The sequence below is a fragment of the Ips typographus genome, linkage group LG1 (assembly GCF_016097725.1).
Source record: "Ips typographus isolate SLU linkage group LG1, UJ_Ityp_2.0, whole genome shotgun sequence".
Lineage (NCBI taxonomy): Eukaryota > Metazoa > Arthropoda > Insecta > Coleoptera > Curculionidae > Ips > Ips typographus.
In genome coordinates this window covers 5,930,736-5,951,046 of record NC_138422.1, presented here as the reverse complement: position 1 = coordinate 5,951,046, position 20,311 = coordinate 5,930,736, and the positions used below count along the sequence as shown (strand labels likewise).

At 33.1% G+C, this 20,311-nt stretch overlaps 1 protein-coding gene across 4 annotated transcripts in view; it reads right to left on the bottom strand.

Annotated features, from left to right (window-relative positions):
- Window positions 1-20,311, bottom strand: part of LOC145730998 (cytochrome b5 reductase 4) — a 72,994-nt gene that overhangs the window by 24,172 nt on the left and 28,511 nt on the right. Inside the window, exons 1-2 of one of the 4 annotated variants that reach the window (XM_081982574.1) lie at window positions 18,788-18,924; window positions 5,583-5,810 (exon numbers count right to left, since the gene is read on the bottom strand). The exons of 2 other annotated variants lie outside the window; for them this stretch is intronic. In XM_081982574.1, coding sequence (XP_081838700.1) covers window positions 5,583-5,733 — 151 coding nt within the window. In that variant the 5' untranslated portion in view covers window positions 5,734-5,810; window positions 18,788-18,924. Of the gene's footprint in view, window positions 1-5,582; window positions 5,811-5,889; window positions 6,028-18,787; window positions 18,925-20,311 lie in introns of those variants that run through there. One more of the 4 variants, XM_081982581.1, reaches the window with a different exon arrangement.

Here is a 20,311-nt window from a genome sequence, read left to right as displayed (position 1 = left end):
CCACGTATTCCTTAGAGTTCTCAAAAGGGCAAGCTTTCTATTTTCAGAAAATATTTATTTTATTATAGATCTGATCCACACAAAAGTGTGAGTGTTATTTAAAGGTACAATTCCACTGGATACATCCGTATAGCAACAATGTTGTACAAGACGCTGGAAACTCATTTTCCTGTTACGAAACATGTTTTATTCGCCTGTTAGACAGGAAACATAAGTTTTGCAGCATCTTGTACAACATTATTACGCTACAAATGTATACAGCGGACTCGTACCTTAAGAAATCACTTTTTCTTAAATAACATAATAGTTTGAAAGTTACGTTTGTTTAGGTTAATGAACAACGGTTATTTTATCATCTTTGAAAGGTGTTCCTGAGCAGTTACTTCAAAGTTTAGTTTTTAGATGTAACTTAAATTAAATTAAATCAACTTTATGTTATTAATAAACCGGGCTTCAATGTTTTGAGTGTCACGTTTTTTTTTTTTAGTTAATTTACATGTCATTCTATTGATCTTTACACTTTATTTTACGGTTATATTGCCTACGGATTTCTTTTATCCCATATACATATAGTTTTGTCGATTTGTTTGTTTGGGATTTTGGCATACGAGTTTTTTTTTATTTATGTGTAAATTGCTGTCCTAGTTTCCCTGAAAGGGTATATTCGCTAACGCCACACCACTAAACTAACTTAAATCCCAATTTGGAAGTGCCGTTCTGGAACAACCAATTTTATCCTGCCAGCATCGACGTATTTTTATAGGTCAACTTTTTAATTGGATTTACCATTATGTTTCTATGTGAAATTATCACATGCAGTTTGTTGACTCGATATTTGCAAACCGGGAAATATTTAAATTTATGCTGTGATATAATCTGTTCCCATTTTAGTGAAAGTTGATTATTTTGGACAATCTGGAATTTACGACAGTAAAATAAAACAATTTTTACGTTAACAGGATTCAGGTGTTACCATGCGTGACAAAGCTGGATACGGCCTCAGCCATCAATTGTAAAGGACTTAAATTAAAACGCGCCAGGTCTGCAAATAGAAAGTCCTTTTATAATTTGATGTCCAACCTACTAGTCCATTTCTATAATTTTTTTGCATATATCTGTGGAATTTAAACAAAAACATAAGTAAAGCGTAAGTTCTAACAAACTCTTACAAATCAGTGTCTGGGATATTTACGAAAACATTATTTTGCTCATTACAATGAGCAAAAGCTATTGATGTGAATATGACGTTTCCTTAATCAATAAATAACCTCATTTGCTTTGAGTAAACATTAATAATACAGAACCGAGGCCGGATGATCCTCTCAATCACTTCCGAGAACACCTATAAATTTAAACTTCCTCTTCAGAGAACATGGCAAAGTGATAATTAAACCAAAGTTAGCGAAAAGTTTACAAGTTTCTCAAAGGTCGACCGAGTATTTGTGGTTTGGATCAAAAGTTCAGGATTAGCCTTGCCTGCCTTGGATGTTTTTGACTATTTAACTGGAAAGGTAAAGGCGACCATCACAGTTAAAGTGCAAGAAGATGAAACAACCAATCGAATACCAATTAACAGAGGCGTCCGACAAAGTTACGTATTCAGAAGACTAAATTGGGACAAAAGGTGCCTGCGCGTGGATGGTAGATATCTGAGCAATTTACGTTTCGCCGACGACATAGTTTTAATCAGCAGTACGAAGGAAGAACTTATCGAAATGTTGGCATACTTAAAGAGGACGTACACTTAGAAGGACAACAAATAGAGAAAGTCAACGAATACACATATTTAAGACACACCATAACACTGGGTAAAGAAAATCAAACAGCCGAAATAACAAGGCGTATTCGACTAACATGGGCTGCTGTAGGAAAATTGGGAACAACACCCGGATATGACAAACTTTCGATCTTGACCCAACTTCTTTTGAGATAAAGTTAATATTAATGTTTTTCCGTTTTTTTAGTTTCAGATAACAGCCAGGACCAACAAACCAAGAAGAAGAAGACTTCACCCTCACTAGCTGACTTTCCCGATGGGTGGCGAGAATTTATTCTCAAAACTTGGACCTATCCGTAGCTAACCAGGTTCTGGCTACACCTCCCGGATTTCCCCCCGCCTGCCCAAAATGCTACAGGGTAAGGAAATCAACCTTCTCACCTCCGATCCAACTCCTCACAAATATTCTTGGTTGCAAGAATGGTTAGCCAACTAACCATTTGAACATCCAAGAATATGCCAAGACTTCCACCAGGATGACCAGCTGACGAAGAAAGAAGATTTAAAGACAAGAAGAGCGCAGAAGAGCCCCGTCGTCAGCCGGTAGGACGTCGTTGCAACTCTGATTTTCCCGAGAGGAAAATATCGGTTTTGTTAACGGAGTCTTCTTCCGGACCTCTCCTTTTGGTCTACAGCGATGGGAGGGTAAAAAGCAGTAGTCTTGATTGACCCGCTTATCTGAGGCCACATCCAAGTCATTAATAATAGCGCGTTTTTCCCTACACTTTGTCCTTTATTATGAGGAGTAATATTTCGCATTTATCACCTCTCATCACATGACCCAGGTATTGCATTTTTCTTTCCCTGAAGGTGTTCAGTAGTTCTTTTTCTTTGTGAACTGAAATCACATCGAAAAAGTGCCTTAAGAATGTTTATGTTTCACCTATACGTTATGAATACATAAAAACTACGTATTCCTTACCTTAGGATGCTCTTGACTTTTTAGGTAATAAACTTTTGTTAGCTTTTGCTGCATTTTCTTTTATATTTTTCATATTTTCACTAGAACCTTATTTGACCAAATGTGTTGTTTACTATTATTAAAAACACGAAAACAGTTTGCACTCGAACAATTTGAAGTGTGTTTCTCGTCTTATCAATGACACTAATATGAAATTAAACCCTCGAACCCTTCCAACTATTAATAGAATATCAAACTGGAAAATTCTTGTAAGTATCCTACACGTATTGTTTTTGATTTGTTTTAATAAATGCACCATGACCCACTTTTATAAAGAATATCCTAGGTAAGATAAAATTTACTTTGATAAGAATTAAGATACGACGACTGAAGACCAAAAGTAAAGAACGTTTTTTAATAATAATACTTATTAAAATAAGTTTAAAAATTTTAAAATACGATAGATAAATTTGTATATTTTTTTAAATTAGTTATTACATTTTGTGACATCGAGGTTCCTTACCGAATTGTTTTTAATATAGTAAAGAATGATACTCAATAAATGAATGAATGATCACTATCAGAAGATGCAACAGATTTACCAAAACTGATCCAATTTTGTATTATACCTATTTCAAGTGTTTTTGATTGATTTGTAAATTTGACATCAACTTATCATTAGCATTCTCGACGCAACAACCGTGGAATAATATTTTCATGTTGCGTATATTGGAACAAAAGTTTGAAATCAGTGATGCCTTCCCAATTTTGATGCACCAACACTCATTTATTCAAAAACTCATGGAGAATATTTGATTCTTAAAAAAATATGCGAATCAATGCAATTATTATTTTTAACACTGATGTGTCCGCCACAGTGACTTATTTTCAAAGTTTAATAGGAATCGTCTCAAACAAAACATCGATTTGCTTACACCCCACGAAGAAAATAATTAAAATAGTTTTCAACTGTATTAGAATAATGTCATATCAAGAAGTTTCTATTAGCTATTCAGATTCTGAACAAAACCACTAAACACTGTACCCACCTGAGGATTAATTTAAACTTCATTAACAAAAATTAGTAATGCGACAGATTCCTCCAAGAAAAATAAGAGTAAGTGACTTTGCAACATGTATGTGACATAAGTTGAGTGACATTTATGCTAAAATGTGGCATAGACATAGGATCATAATATTTATATTATCATAAGAATTGATAGACATTTCATATGTATATACCCTGTATGGTTGTTAATATTAGAAAACCCAGAAAGACCATCACTATGACACAATACAAAATAAAAGGAGGAATACTGATAACTCCAGGTACAGTAAAAAAATTAAATCCCAACGAATAAATAAAAATAACTGGATAATCGAAAAAATCGACAATGATGAAAGCAAACTCAATTTAAGTGTATTAGATTAATAATTTTAAATTAATGTCCCAATTTGTTTACGAGGAACGAAAAGAAATCAATCGTTCATCGGAATCCCTTATGCAGACTGAGGCACGAATTCAGAATCACAATTGAGGAGCTCCTCAGCCTTACCTTTTGCTCTTTTGCGTTTCAACTCAAAATTTCGTATTCAGAAACAAAAAGTTATGGAATAGATGCTTTTTACCACCTCAACTAATGTCAGAATTGAGCAGGATTCTAGAACTATTCTAGGTAGCTAGTTAGGTACCTTAACCGTATCTCACTTAATATTTGGCGGTAATTTCGGTTTTATTATTTTGTTTTGCGGTTTTAAATTATCTAAATAGTCTAAAGTAAAGTATACTAGATTGTAATAAATTGTTTTGAGTAAAATATTCCCCAAAAATGACATTAAATTACCATAAATTTAAACAATATAGGATGGAAGGAGGAAATAGTCATTGGAGTTCATAAAATGGTCCAAAACAACCTTTGTCTTCTTATGGATATTTAACTTATTTTTTATTCTGCATTGTCCAAGATGTGATTATACAATGTTTTACAAATTCATATTTGTCACATTCAAGGTTTTTATCTGTCTATTACATTGTTACGTTATCTTTTTGTTTAATTCTTCTTCTCATCTTTGACACATTTTTACCCATAAATGGTGTGACACACAAGAATGATGAATGAACAGAAACTTTGTAGATCACTAAGTATCTAAATTTTGTAAATTATTTATTATTTATTGTGTCATTAAATTGGTAGATAATATTCATTCTTCATCTACCATATGGTCAAATTTTAATATGATATCCTTGAATAATTATTTTATGTTATTAGATTTATTATGTCAAAATCTGCACGTTTTCCTGTCCTTTTAAAATATGCCAACAACAACATCAACAAAATATTTCTAATGTACTGACATGAAAACAAATAATATGCCTAAATATTCACGTATAAAATTCAACCCTTGAAGCTTCGACAGAATAATAAAGTATGCTTACCCTTAATAATCCATGAGACAGACTCGCGAGATTGCGTGTTTCCACTCTTTATAAATAAAAAAGTAAAATTGTTTACCTCAATAAGACCTGGAAAAAATTCCGATAACATCTGGAAGACGAGACGGTAAATTTAAGTGAGATATTCAGGGACTTTAATTTTGTGAGCGTGTTAATTTATAATTACAGTTAAGTAGTGAATTGTGCCAGTTACCAAATTGACAATATGATCGATAAGCAGATATAACCGTGGATTTTACCAGAAAATATTCCCATAAAGGAAGAAAATTCTTGGTTTTGAATAGTTTTCGTATTTTTGATTGTTCTAATGGAATAACTTTTATAATCAAATTACATAGTTGGCTATCTACAATATCTCATAAACAAAAACAAAACTGAAAAATGTGAACTGAAATTTTGGTGACAAAGCACATACATATTCACTTTCCTGGATATTTAATACTTCTTACCTTCATCATCAAACTCCTCCAAATCTTGTTGCTTTTTGACTTCATCTTCGATGCTGAAAATATTTTCTTTTCTTTCATCGTCGGACACTTCCTCGGATTTGTTGCTCCAACGCCAGCAGCAACAGTGTTTTAGGTTAAACTTGCACAGCATACTCACTATAGTCTCTTTGATCTAATTCAGTTAAGGTCTTAGACTTTGTATATGAAGTTTGTGCGAAAACAGTGAAACTAAAATTTAAATATTAACAGTTTTTTGCTTTCAAGAACTGTTTCTTTCAACTGTTCAAAATAACTAAGAGAAACTTACCTAACTACTTTGTGTTACTTTTTATAAATTTTTTTGCCTACAGTCAATTTCTAAAGTTCTGCCTTTATTACACAGCTTAATTGAGTTAAACTAATTAGTCTCAACTAATATTTTGAGTTGTATTTTTTATTTTCACAAGACATTCACAATCAAACAACCAACCACTATACAAATTTTAATAAAACAAAAAGCGACTGTTAATTAATATAAACAACGTGTGTGGATTATTAAATACTACAGGTCAGTTTATTAACAATGACCGGATATTGTGCACCCATTTTGTTAATAACTACCATTAAAGTTTAGAATTTAAATTTAAAAGATAATGGTATTTAAACATTTAACAGTCCAACATTTTCATTCTGTCACAAGTGAATCCACAAACAAAACGAACTAATTTCACAAACAATGGAATAAAAAAATATTAGGTCTCGTCAGTTAATTCCAGCAAATTTGCACTAACAAAGGGTACATTATTCCCTTTAACAAAACTCGTTTATTGAAGCACTTTTAAACCCCAGAATTGAACATTTCCACCAAAAAACACGGATTTTTATTTAATTTTCTACTTTCCTGTAATTTGTAGAGCAAATTTAACTAATTGCGATCGGTTGAAGAGTCTGTTAACTTTCAAGAAAGTTGCACACAAAGCTTTTCTTTAGCTGAAAATAAACTGATAAAAGAAAGTTTCGCTGACAGGATAATTCTTCTTTTGAGAGTAAGTGGGTGCTTGCTTATTCTGTTTCTTGTCAATGTTTGTTTCTCATTATCTATACTAAAAGGGTCGACATTGCTGTTAACCTTTCCTCGAGAGGAAAATTGCAACTTTACTTTTTTAAACCAGTTAAGTATCAAACTCTCTTGAGTCTATTTAGTTGTTCAGCAGTTTTACAATAGCTATTTGTCTGTTTTTGTTTTAACATACAGAAGTTAGATCCATATCTCGGGACTTTTTAGAGCGTTTTCCAAGTCTGGAGAAATATCGATTTATCGGGAAAATAGATCTGACCCTGTTCGATCTTAAATTAAGCCATATCAGCAGCCAGAAGAGCGTTCTTGACGTCACAATGACGTAATTCAACAGTTGGTCAAATTCATTGTCATTGAGCGTGAAAGCGATAGTCCAACATTATCTGTTACATAATCTGAGTACTTTTCAGGACAAACTCCCTCTTTCAATGTAAATCGATCATAATCAGTCAATCCGATCTATATATATTCTCAGAAATTTGACAAGTAATTGACGTATGTCAATATTGACTACAATACTGTTGTTTAGACTTCACAGTGTAACACAGTTTACTCTAACCCCCCTAATTCTATTTATTATAAATAAATATTAAAAAAAACATACGCAGAAAATTATTTTTATCTTGTTTTCCATTTCAAGCAAATCAACAAACCCGAGGCAAATATAAAACCAACCTGATTTCGCAAATATGAGAGTGAAAAATAAAACAACATAGTCCTTTAATTAAAGCAATTTATAAACCAGGAAAGGTGCATTATTCCCTCTCTAACGAACATCTACGTCATTTATTAAAGCCTTTTGAAGCCGAGATCAAAAATTAAAACCCCAACAGCGAATTCTCCCATTTAATTTTTCGCGCTTTTCGTTTTTCTTTCACTCGTAGGGAAAATTCAGCTAATTGACGTCAGTTGCTGCGTGTTAAGCTTTGTGGACACGTTTACTCTAATTAAAGCGATTAAAAGGTTGTAACAAACCGTGTCAGAAAAAAAAAGTAAAAGTGTGGAATTATGTCATTTCTTGGCTATATTTGTTTTTTCTATTCAGAAAGATCAGCTTTCCGCACGATTTTTAGCTTAGAAATTTCTAGAAGAGATCTAATTAATCAATAATTTTGGGTTGTTAAGCCCGCCAAATTCGTTACATAGGTATACCGGAGAGTCTAGTAAATCAATATTATGCAGTTTTTACTAAATGATAAATTACTGACACTCTACTATCGTACCTATGACCAGTTTTAAAGACAATATGAGAAATAAGCGGCAGGACAATTCTGCCACATGTTTATTTCCCATGACAACAAAAATTTAAATCAATGAACCATTAAATAAAAAGCCGAAGCTAATTTCATTCCCTTTCTGTACTGGTTAGGTAAATAACTATTTCCTTACTTACAGACAACTTAATGCACATATTTTCCAAACCAGCTGTGGTGGAAGCCGAATATTCAAGATTAAACTTTCACAGAAATCATAAAATAGTATAATATGCCACCAAGGGATTAAAGTGATAGTTTTATTCCCGCTGCGAGGTGCGTCATTTATGATTTGTTGTTCCTCTCGTGGTAGGGTCGTAAATCGCTAAGAAAGAAAAAAAAATCTCCAGATGCCCTGTTTTTGCATTTTACAGTTTGTATTTTGATTTATAGCACAGTTGTATTTATAACCTGTATAGTTAATATTATGCTTTTATTTGATTTTCCGCATGTAAAAGAAAAAAATTGAAAAAAAATCTTGTAGAAGTCAAGTAAGACTGAAAGGATCAATGATTCCTTTCTCAAGATGATGTTTGTGGAAAAGAATATCGTTATGTTATGTGTATGTTTATTATTGTCAGTATACCATGTTATGTTATGGTGTTTTATTCATGTATAACGTGTTCTTAACTTGAGGTAAGAGACATGTTTACATTTATAACTTTCTTGTGTAGCCCTGATGGTTTAATACCTCAGTAAACATTGATGAGGAAACAAGCATAACCATTTGTGTCCTATTCTCCCAACACTCATGACATTACAATGTGGGCTTGAAAAAAATTTGGCACCTCCTAATTTCCCTAATCAATATCTTAAAAATAAACTATACGTTATTCTAATTTATTGTGATTTTTTGCCATAACAGGATGTTCAACGTAACTATACCTATGCCACTGAATGTCGTAAATCGTCATATTTTGACGACATTTAGAAAAAATATGACGTCTTTTTGCTTACTGGGAATAACCAAAGTTTGGTCTAAACAAAATCCATATTGCAGTGAGAACAAATAAAACGCTTATCTACAAAGGACCAACCATCAAATCGTAGTTTAGATCACATAGCACGAGCTAAGATCACTAAAAGTCTATAATCAGTAATCACCCTGTATTAGATGTTGCATGAGATGAAGTGAGGGATTTCTTAATCTCAACAGGGGAGAAAATAGATTTCATTGGGTAACTACTTATATCTGCAATATTTTATTGTATGGCCATATCCTAACTAGTTGTCAAATGAATACCAAAGTTACAACAATTTATTACTTCTTCCTGTTTAATCCGTTGCGTTTAGGTTTAGCCTCTTTCGAAGCTGAGCTCTAGCTTTCGTGCCATATCTTGGATGGTCTGCCTACCGGTCTTCGCAAATATTGCGAGTTTGCCCATCTGGCTTTCCACATGGACTCTCCAACACCTCTAGCGTATTCTAGCCCATCTTACCACATCCTGTATTTCTTGTCCTTCTCTGACATCCTGGCTTCTTATTCTATCCCTGAAGGTAACACCTTTGATAGTTCTTAGTATTTTCATTTTGTTCGTTCTCAATATTCTTTTCGTTGTTGATGTTTTAGCTCTGGTTTCTAATGCAGGCGATAAAATAGGTCTTACGCATATTTTGTAAATCTTTTGTACTCATCATTTTATTTCGCCATATGATATCTCTCAGGTATCCGCTGACTCCTGTTCGTTTTTACGGCTTGTGATCGTGCTACTTCAACAAGATTTTTTCGCTTAATACCTTCACTCTTAGGAAGTTGAATCTTTTTATCTGCTGGATTATCTTGTTGTCCACTACCAGTTTGCACCTTACTATTTCGACATTCATGTTAAATTTGTGTGCTGTTACTTTCGTCTTGTATAACAGGCGTTGTAAATCGTCTTCGTTCTCTGCTATGAGGATTGCATCATCTGCATGGCATCATACATTGAAGGTGTAATTGTCCATTCTATATCCAGCGTTCACTTTTTTAATATTTTCAATGATTTGGTCCATAATGATGTTGAACAGGGTAGGACTAAGGCTATTCCCTTCTCGTAGGCCCGTATTGATTCGCCTTTCCTCAGACAGTCAGTCAGTAGATTTAGTTTTTTCCATGCCAGCTCCATATCGTGGTTTTGTGTCATTTTCTCGTTGTCTTTATACAGTTCATCAAGTTTTGGGCATCTGTCTTGCTGTTTGTTGAATTTGTTGATAAAGCAACTGAAATTGCACTGCTTATTTCACCAAAAATGTAAGAAGAAATGCTTTTCTTGTCTTCTATTCAGTTTTTAACACATCGTTCAACAAATTGGTTTCAGAATCTACAAGAAGAACTTTCCTGGCAATTACTATTAATATCTACTGGTTGTGTACTGCATTTTCCATAAAGATAATTAATAAATCTGTTGTATTTGACCTTTTTTGGTCGCATATTCATGTACCTTCTTAGTATATCTACAAAACTGATTTCATCAACACTCTCTATCCTTATGACGAATTCACGTAATTTTTATTTTTGTATTTAGAATGTTAACTCGAAAATGCAGGTATCTATTCATCTATTACTATAAATAACCATTACTAACTTAAACTTATGTATGCTGTTTTTGTTTTATGGTGTATATTTACGTAATTTATATCCCTCTTAAGGCTATAATGAATTCCAGAATTTCGTACTTGAAATTTATTTATATGACTATAAAACTGAACTGAATTTCATAATAGAATAACGTTATTAAATTCTACGGAGAGGCAAAATATGAAGTTGGAATATGCAGTTAAAGGCAATCTATTATGCACTGGATCGGAAATATTTCATTAAAACGGTCTTTCGCCTATTGAGCAAAATAATTAAAATTCTAGTAGGATAGGATATCAATAATATGAAATAAATATTTTTATAAAACAATTTTTATATACATTTTGAATATAACACTTGCTTCTTTAATTGTCATATTCAAAACATTTTACCTGTCTAATACATTATTTACATCACTCTAATTTGATTTGATTTCAATAGTTGTGCAAATAATAGAATGAAGACAAATTTAGTCGAGAAGTTTATACCGCTCGTTAGTTATCCAAAAGATTATCCAAAAGTGTATTGTTACAAGAAACTGTATACAATTTGTATAGTTAGGTACTTATTTGATTAATTTTTATTCTAGTTAAAATTGTATATAGAAACACTTTTAAAAGCTTCAATTGTTTCTGTTCTGTTCAAACAAATTTGCTTAAAAAGATTACAACTTTCTGACAAGTTAAACTCTGCTATGAGTAGACTGAAAGTTAAAGTAATAATTTAACTTAAAAGATGGATAGTTTAAACGTTACAAAATGTACTTCAGTAGATTGAAAAAGTGTTATACAAAATAAAACATTGCCTTCAGCCTTTTAAATTCTAAGCGACAAAGAGTCTTCAAAACTTTGTTATAAACTGAGATGTAAACACGTTCAAACGCCCAAGGCCAACAATGTTTGAGGTTTCCTCTACCGTTAAAAGTGTGTCTTTGTACCCGAAAGACAAACTTATTCGTTTCTTGCTTTTGCAGGCATTCTGCGCTCGTTTAATAAGCAAAGCGAAGGAAAGTTTATAAGTGGGTTTGTTTCGTAAAAGCGCCTTTTAGATTAAAGCTGCGAATTTGATTAAAAACAAATTATACACAGCAATGGCATTAATTTGCTATCATATAATTTCTATAAATAATGTTGGTTAAACTGTTGACAGAGTAAATTAAAACATTGCTGGATTAGTGCTTAAAAACAGTTTTTGTTCAGAATCTTCAGAATTCTTCTGAGTGCCCAGTTTTGCCAGTCAATCCGCCTCTTCATTTCTCAGAATAGCAGCATGTCCCGGAACCCACACAAGATGTCGTTCCTTTAGACCAGCTTTTCCAGGGTTGTTTTGCACTCCAAAACCAATTTGAAGTGCACTACCTTAGCACTGATTGCCATGATGGCAGCTCGGCTGTCAGAACAAATGTTAATCATGTTCTCCTTTCGCGGACCCGATAGTAGTTCTAGCCCATAATACAAGATCGCAGGAAGTATTCCCAGTCCCATATACAAGAGTGTCCATAAGTGCAAATTTTCTTCCATTTTTGTGTGAAAGTCCAAAGGCATGAAGTTGAGCAGCACTTCAAGTGCTTTCGTGGGGGGCAGTTCTCATGCCTTCAGTTATCGGAGTGCCTGCGAGTCTTTGTAACCTACTTTTGTGATCACGTCACTTCTTTCCACACATGGCCACCACACAAGGGCCCCATATGTTAGTATAAGTCTGACTATGGCGCAGTAGAGCCAGTGGACAACCTTCGGTTGAAATCCCCAGGTGCCACCGTAAGCCCTCCTGCATGTCCGCAGTGCAAACGAAGCTTTCCTGATTTTATAGGATATGTGCTCCCGCCATGACAATTTAGCATCTAAGTAGATACTCGACTGACTGTAGTTTAGTGTGACACCAGAGAGAATTATCTCCGGTCGTATTCCTTGGTCACGCCTGTGCTTACAGGCCATCATCGTTCAGATTTCATAGATGTCCACTACAAGGGTCCACAGCAGAGGGGAGAATACTCCTCCCTAAGGTCAGCTCCTTGCGGCAACCACCATGTCGATAATACAGGGTAACACAAAATGAATAAAAACTATACAGAGCAACACCGTGTGCATTCCATTCGTGACACTGCCTCCATGGTCGGATTTCCTTCCCATATCTTGATCAGTCGGTCAGGTGATCTTTGGATATGTCCAGCCCATCTCAGATGGATTTTGATTGATTTCACTATATCCGGCTTTTGTTATAGGTCCTGAACTTCTGCATTTGTCCTTATGCGTGATTGCTCCGTGTTTGTATTTTTGACTGGGCCAAATATCTCAGGAAATTCCTTTCAAACCGCTTTAGTACAATAGCATTGCAGCCTGGTACACCATCAGCTTTGACACTTGAGGATTCGCATAGCAAAGAGACACCTATTAATTATCACTGTGTATTCGTGCTTTAATATCTTATTTGCTGTCATGGTCTGAGCATATCGTGGCTCTAAGGACGTATACATGTCCATCGTTATATTCTGACCGATTTTGTCCCTAGTTGGTTGGCAGGTAACGTGCAATTATTTGGACTCTTCCTCGTTGATGTTGAGTATTTTATACATTTCTTATCGATTTTCAGGAAGCTTTCTTCGACTCTAGCAGTACTTTTCCTACCGCGTCAATGTCGTCTGCGAACGACAGGATCACCTGTGGCCCGCGGTTAATAAATATTTCCGTGGTGAACAGAACTGTTTATTGTAATATACTCGTAAATAACAAAAATATACTCTTAAATGAAGACACAATACCAATCTAATTTCTCTCTGAATATAGGACGAAATAAAAAATAATATTTTAACAATTTGAGAAAAAATCCATCACTAAAAACGGCAGCGGTAAAGTAATTCATTTCATTCTCGGTTATCTTTCAAATATTATTCCTTCATTCAAAGGAAGTTAAAGAAAACATTCAGAACGTGGAAATTTCCGTTCACGTTAAGAAAATTAATTTGTCTATACAGTCAGAAAGACATTTATCACAAAAATACACTCACCACGACCAATAATAAAACAATTCAATTTTTGACTAGAAAAGTGTCTCTTACTGTTTTTAGTTTGGCATAAACAATTCGAATAACGCTGAACTCTTGCATGACATTGCCTTATAAACTGAAATGCTTTTATTTTATATTCTAAAGGACATCAAAGCAATATTCTCGCTGGCTTTTGAAAGCTTTACGCCATATGAAGAGGCGTGAAAAACTATACTACATATTTATTTTATTTAGGTTCAAAGTCGAAAATTTCTTTTTAAAATGTTTGCCTTTTTAAAGAAATCTTTACATAAGTTTTGAGTTCAGGCTTATTACCGCATTTACGTTATATCCGCATTTTTCGCCACTTAAACTTCTCCCCCAGGTAATTGATTTTTGATGGCAACGAAACGTGTAGGTGGGCCGATAAAAGGGAGTAACATGATATTGCCTGCTGCCTATTTGTGCTAAACGTCCTTTTTCCAATAACACCAAAAATACCTTTACACCCGACATTTTCAGACAAAGAAACATACGATTTGATTCAAAATTAGATAGGTATAGATAAATGTCGGTATCTTCAGTAGAATAATAATATCTTTGTAAGTTTATTTCTACTGAGAGTGTCTGAGTAGTGATTTTAATATTACAATCATATCAAACCATAAAATCACACCTAAAAAATTATCGTCATTCCAACGTTGCCACATCAGACAACAGATTTGAGTTCGCCCCCAACCCCCAACAGCCCTAACCTAACCTAATGCCATTTTTAGATCATTTTCTACTAATTAGTAGTCGATATTCCCACAGTGGAATAGTGAGTGTTAGTGGAAGTAAAAACACAAGAGGGGAGTTTTGTAGAGATCGACTTTGTGTTTTTACTTTTACTTTTCAATTTTGTCCTAATTATTAATTACTATATAAATTTTGTGAAAATGTTTAATTGGTGGAAGGCTGTGCTATGCAAACGATTGATGTTGAAATAAAACGGTTTTCACGTTAACTAACTTTTTTGGTGGCCTATATGATATTAATATTTTTTAAAAATTCAAAAATTATTACATTTTGAGTGTTTAATAACTTCAACAGTTACTTTGGTCCTTCACATCGGATATGTAGTTAATGTTGACTAAAAAATTAGCCCAAGAAGACGCAATGCAGAATTATTTTGGTTCCTGGCTTTGAATAATTATTGGAAGATTAAATTCACAGCTAAGAAGAGTGAATTTACCCTGTACCGAACATGGACCATTTGCTTTTTTGTTGCCATAAATGAATTGAAGAAAATATATAATGAGTTGAATATTTTATTAAACTCTCATCATATACATTTAGACAAATGGGTCTCCAACTACAAGCTCATTTTGGAATATAATTCAAATTTGAAGACCATTCTGGTAATTCTAGTGGACATAACTCTTGTCTCTCTGTCTCTTTGCGTTCGTTAATGGTTTTTTGTACTCTTTTGTATCGTGGACAAGTTTTTAAATTGTGCTTTTCCCCGGATATCTTAACAATAAATGAAGTATTAGTTTATCTCTCGTATCTATTGTGTCTCTAAATCTAAATTTAAAAAAAACGAACAGTAGAACGTTTCCATCCAAGTTTCCATTATCGACTTTAGTATAGAGCTTAGTTCTCCATCAAAAGGGTTGTGAATAATATATGGACATTACCATTTAACAAGGGACTATTTTATTAATTCATCAAACCTTTCAAAAGGGTTTATTTAGCTCCCTACGATCCCATTTTATACAAGTTTCCTGTCATACACCTTAGCCCAAAATCATTTACTTGTAATTTTCAGATACTCTGTATAACCAAACGATTAATTTGCGATTTTTTCTAAACTTACTTTTGGTACATTCCAAATAAAACACTCTAGTTAAATTACGTATTAGTAGGAATTTAAGAAGATCTTCAAAAAGAATATTGATAGAGTACCTAAATTGATGCAGTGCGGTGATTAATTATTATTATTAACACGTTAACCGCCGCATGACACATATGTTGTGCCATGACAATTTTAACGCTTAGGTTTCATGGCTCAAATATGTGCCATGTTTGAGGCCGTTGCTTTAAGATTTAATAGTCAATTCAAGCAGCTACATTATATTACATTAGGATTAAAAAAAGCAAGATATACAAATTTGACCTACTTGTTTCCAAAAAGTTCAAACTCTTTTCCTATACAACTTACTGTAAATTTGTTTAATACTTAAACAAAAGAACTCCTTTTCAAGAACAATTTAAATGAAGTCGTAAATTGAAGTTGACAAGTCGTATAACTTTTTGCATCATCAAAACTTCATTACCCGAGAGAGAAACTTTCTTGTCGAACATAACGTTCCAAACTTTATGGTTTCTCGTTTCAGGAATTGATGAAAGCAAATTGGTCCAAAGGGTGACTTAAAAGTTACCACATTATTGATTAGAAGATGGAGGGTGATGAATAACTAAAAGAAGTGACCCAAGTCAGAATATATTTTAAAAGTTTTAAGCAGTATGATGATCCAATAACACACAGAGGATTGTACAAATTGCTATTTCTTGCAAAGATATGTAACTACAGAGGGATATTTCTAGAAAAGATTGATAAATTATTGAACATATTACGTGATTTTTGTTAAAAAGATAGGACTCTTCAAAAAATTAAACACATGATTTTTAAGTTTCAGATTTAATATAAAGCCAGTCATATATTCTACGATCTTCTAAACTAAAACTCGTGCGGAAAAGTAAACTATTCATTTTGACGATTTTAGCAAGATATATTAAATTACGAAAGTAAAACAATCTGCTTAAATTGGTTTTACTTTCAAAGATGATAATTAGGCAACTCTGAGAATATTACTTTAAAGTTAGTAAAACCTAAAGACTGCACTTTACTGAGACGTTTTACCACAAATTACTTTGCTGAACTTAACCAATTAATTTGAAAAGTTATCCAAAAATCATTACTTTTTTGTAATTTAAATTTTTTATGGGATCTTAGATTCAATAATGCGGTATTTCCCATTATAGTAAATAAGGTAACCACGGTGGCACCTAACAAATTTTCAACCCAATATATCACAATGATTTATTGCGGGCCTAAAACGGACACACGTAATGTGTTTTCCCTGTCAGCGTTGCCTTTAAGGGATTACTTAATGTTTCTTTGTCTTATCTCGAAGGCAGAACTTCGGAAAATGACAATCACTAAATCTCTGTTATTTTCTAAGGTATAAGTAAGAATTAAAAAAAAAAACAAGAACCGTAAGTATACAGGAAGACGAGAGAAGAAAAGTAAGTTGAATTTTAACAGACTAGTGCTAATTGTATAGGTATCGTTTAAACTGGAAATTAATAAAGTCTAGTCAGTTTGAGTTTTGACTTGACAGTTTTGACAAATGCTCACTTTAACACTGTTAACAAATCCATAAATTATGTGTCTACAACTTTGTAGTGGTAATTCGTGGGACTGTAAAGCTTTCTGTAAGGGTTTTGGTCATACTTAATAATTCAGTCATTTTAGAAATATTTTTTTTGGAAAACGTCCAAAATAATAGAATAATTGATCAAAATCCAAACCATTTTGCTTTATAAACAATCCAAAATATGTAAAAAGCAGAAATTATATACATAATAATACTATTATTGGAAATTTCAATTTTTTTAAACTTTCTGAAAAAAGGTTTATATTTTGACTTCGTTTATACAGTGCGTTCCAGTTCAAAAAACCCACATTTTTTGACATTGACATTCCATCTGACAGGTCAACACTATTCAATCCTATCCTTCCTTCCTATTTTTGTTTCAAAATTAACTTAATCGAGTTGTGGTCAGTATCTGTAGAAATTTTCAATAATTTATTTCGATTTTGTATTTCATATGTGTTTATAAAATAAACTGTAATTTACTATCTGGCAATGGTATATTACGTAACTATAGTGATATAAGGAGAATTGTACGCAAGTAGTAGAAAATGTTAATATTTTGTAATTCCAAAACTAAAAACTAAACTCAAAAAACAAACCAGAATAAAATGGTGGATAAAAAGTTTTAAAAAACAAAAATTTGGCAAATTTTGTGTTCGTGTGTCACGTGACTTAGACAGAAAAGAAAAGTAAAAAAAATGGAAAAAAGAAAATCAAAATGTCCGGGAAAAAAAATTACGTAAACATGTTAAAATGGTGGAAATGTCACGTGATCTTGAATCTTGAAAAAACTGGTTAAAAGTCACAACCATTGTCAAAACCGGATTGAAAAAGTATAAAAAGAGAAAGTTGTAGAGAATTTCACTCTTTACCAGATTGCATTAGGGCACTTTTACCCTAAAGGGCCTTTTTAGGGAGATATTTCCGAGAAACTGTGTTAACTTACCAAAAGTGCTTTTAAAGCCAAGTTTAACTAGGCGTTACATAGTTCTTTGGAAAAATATCAAATAAGTGTATGACAGGAAAGTTTTATTCTCAGCAAGATCTCATTAGGGCACTTTGGCCCTAAAAGACCTCCTCATTCCCTAAAACTGTGTCAAAGCATAAAAAGGGGTAAAATGAGAATTTCTACGTTGTATTTCAATTTAACTCCAAAGTGTTATATATTTTTGAAAATGTAGTTTTTAGCTTATTCCAAATTTGCATAAACCTATGAGGTGTCCCATTTAAAAAAAAGTATGTTTTGAGCATATCTTTAAAACAATGTGCTCCAGAAAAAAACGTATTACCTAAATATTTGCATTTAGTTTTTCTGCGTCGCTAATGATAAAAAAAATACGAGAGAGGTTCCGTCATCGTTCCTTTCACGAAAATCGAGCAAAGGTTTGCGAAAACCGCATTGCCTTACCTACTTTTGGGTATACCGTGAAAAAAACATCGAATTTGAGACACCCTGTACATCATTGAAAAGGGTTTTTTTAAGCGCTTTCCAAAAATGCAGTCATTATTCATATCTCGAAAACCAATGACGATACATTTGTTTACGTCATCGTGTTCTATTTAATGGCTTAGTTTCAAAACTCTTTTTGGCTTTGGTATTCACATATCAAAATATTTTCCTATTGGCAAGTTTGGGACATTTTTTTTTCAAATTATTTAGGGTGGCTCTGAAACGCACTGTATAACTTGATCTTCTACAGGCAATAAGAACGATGGTGATAAAATGGGGAATTTTTGGTGAATAACTAGTATGAAGTTAAAATTTTGCCCCTTTCCTTTAAAAATTCTTGTATACAAGTAAGATTCCAGTCTAAACTACCCTATACAATTGACCTTACACCTGTAAATCCAAAATAATCAAAATATTTACTTAATGTCAATTTTTAAATATTTCAAGTTCAGTTTCATAAATTTTATATTAGCAGCATCCTACCTATCCAGAAATGTTCATTTTTGCTAGAATCAAAAACTATACACGATTATTTATGCACATATTTTGATGCGGAAAAATCGTCTCGAATGGCACATGGTTTACCGTTCCGGAAAACTGGGAGCAAAGATTCAGTATTTGCCAGGCCACGACGAGCGCCGTTGCTCGACTGAACCGCTAACCTTGCGCAAATGTAATTCCAGATAACTAAAACTCCAATTGACCGGCCTTATTCTCCACCAAAAGAGCCGAATATAAAGAAAATTGCCTCGGATAGAAGCTTCTCAAAGAATATGCCCCGAGAAAGTCGGAGATTAGTTCTGCCAGATCCGTTAATCGGCTAACGGTTTTGAAATTTAATAGCAGAAATTGACGCACTTTATCCAGCAAAATTGGCTTCAAACCGCAATTTTACAACAATCAATACCCAAATCATTATAAATTTAGATTTCATGTGAAATCTAGTATTACCACTAAACCACGAAAGCCAACCAAGTGGGAAAGCCATTAATCGAAATTGTGGCTTTAAAGATAAACGCGGACTGGAAAGGCATCTTTGGAGTGCATTTAAAATCTTAGAAAATCCCGGAAAAGCGAACTCTTTTATCAAAGTAAATTATCGTTTGGATTTCTTTTCATCTCAGTTTTAATCCATATTGAGCGGATATTGCTTTTAGTCCTGTATGGAGCAGATATTGAACTATGAGTGTATTAGATTTACTATGAAAGCTTTGCTGAAAGCAAAACTGGTAATAGAACGAATACGTTTTCAGTAAAATCCGTCTGGTTCCTGGCTTTTTAACAATCTAAATAGATAAAAAAAACTAAATTTGAACATCAGTGTTATAATACAGGATGTCCAATAAGCACATGATTTAAAGGGTATATTCTTTAATTGAAAAGATAACGACTTGAACTAAATGTCATTAGGAAAAGGGTCTGATTCCACCGCTATTGATGGCCAAAGTTATATTTTTGCAATATTTGGAGAATGTTTTGATAAATATTAATAAAACTTGCTGTAATAATAAAACTACCACGTTTATTTGTGCTAGTAGTGCCTTGCTTATACCAAAAACAAATCCATCTGAATAACATTATAATGATACTTGCCAAGTAAGTAGTAAGTTACTTGCATTTGCTGTCACACTTAAACTTTGACTTTAATGTAAATTAATACAGATCATACAGGGTGCCACAAATTCGTGTGTAAGTATGGGAATCTCGCAAACGGTAATTTGGAGATTAATAATATGCCGCCTTAGAATATCAAATTTTCTTAATTAACTATTTAGACTTTGAATTTAGAACCCTTTTACAGTCGGGATGAACAACAGGAGAACCCTTAATAAGATTTTAAAGAATTTGGTGTTCAATATTTGGATTAATGGATAGAAAAACCATTATCTCATTAATAATTTCAGATTGCAACATGTTCATCTCAAGAGGAATTTGCTTCTTTGAAATAATTTGTGCTTGTGTCTTGACTGTTTTGGCCTGATTATACAGGGAATTGAGAGTTTCTTG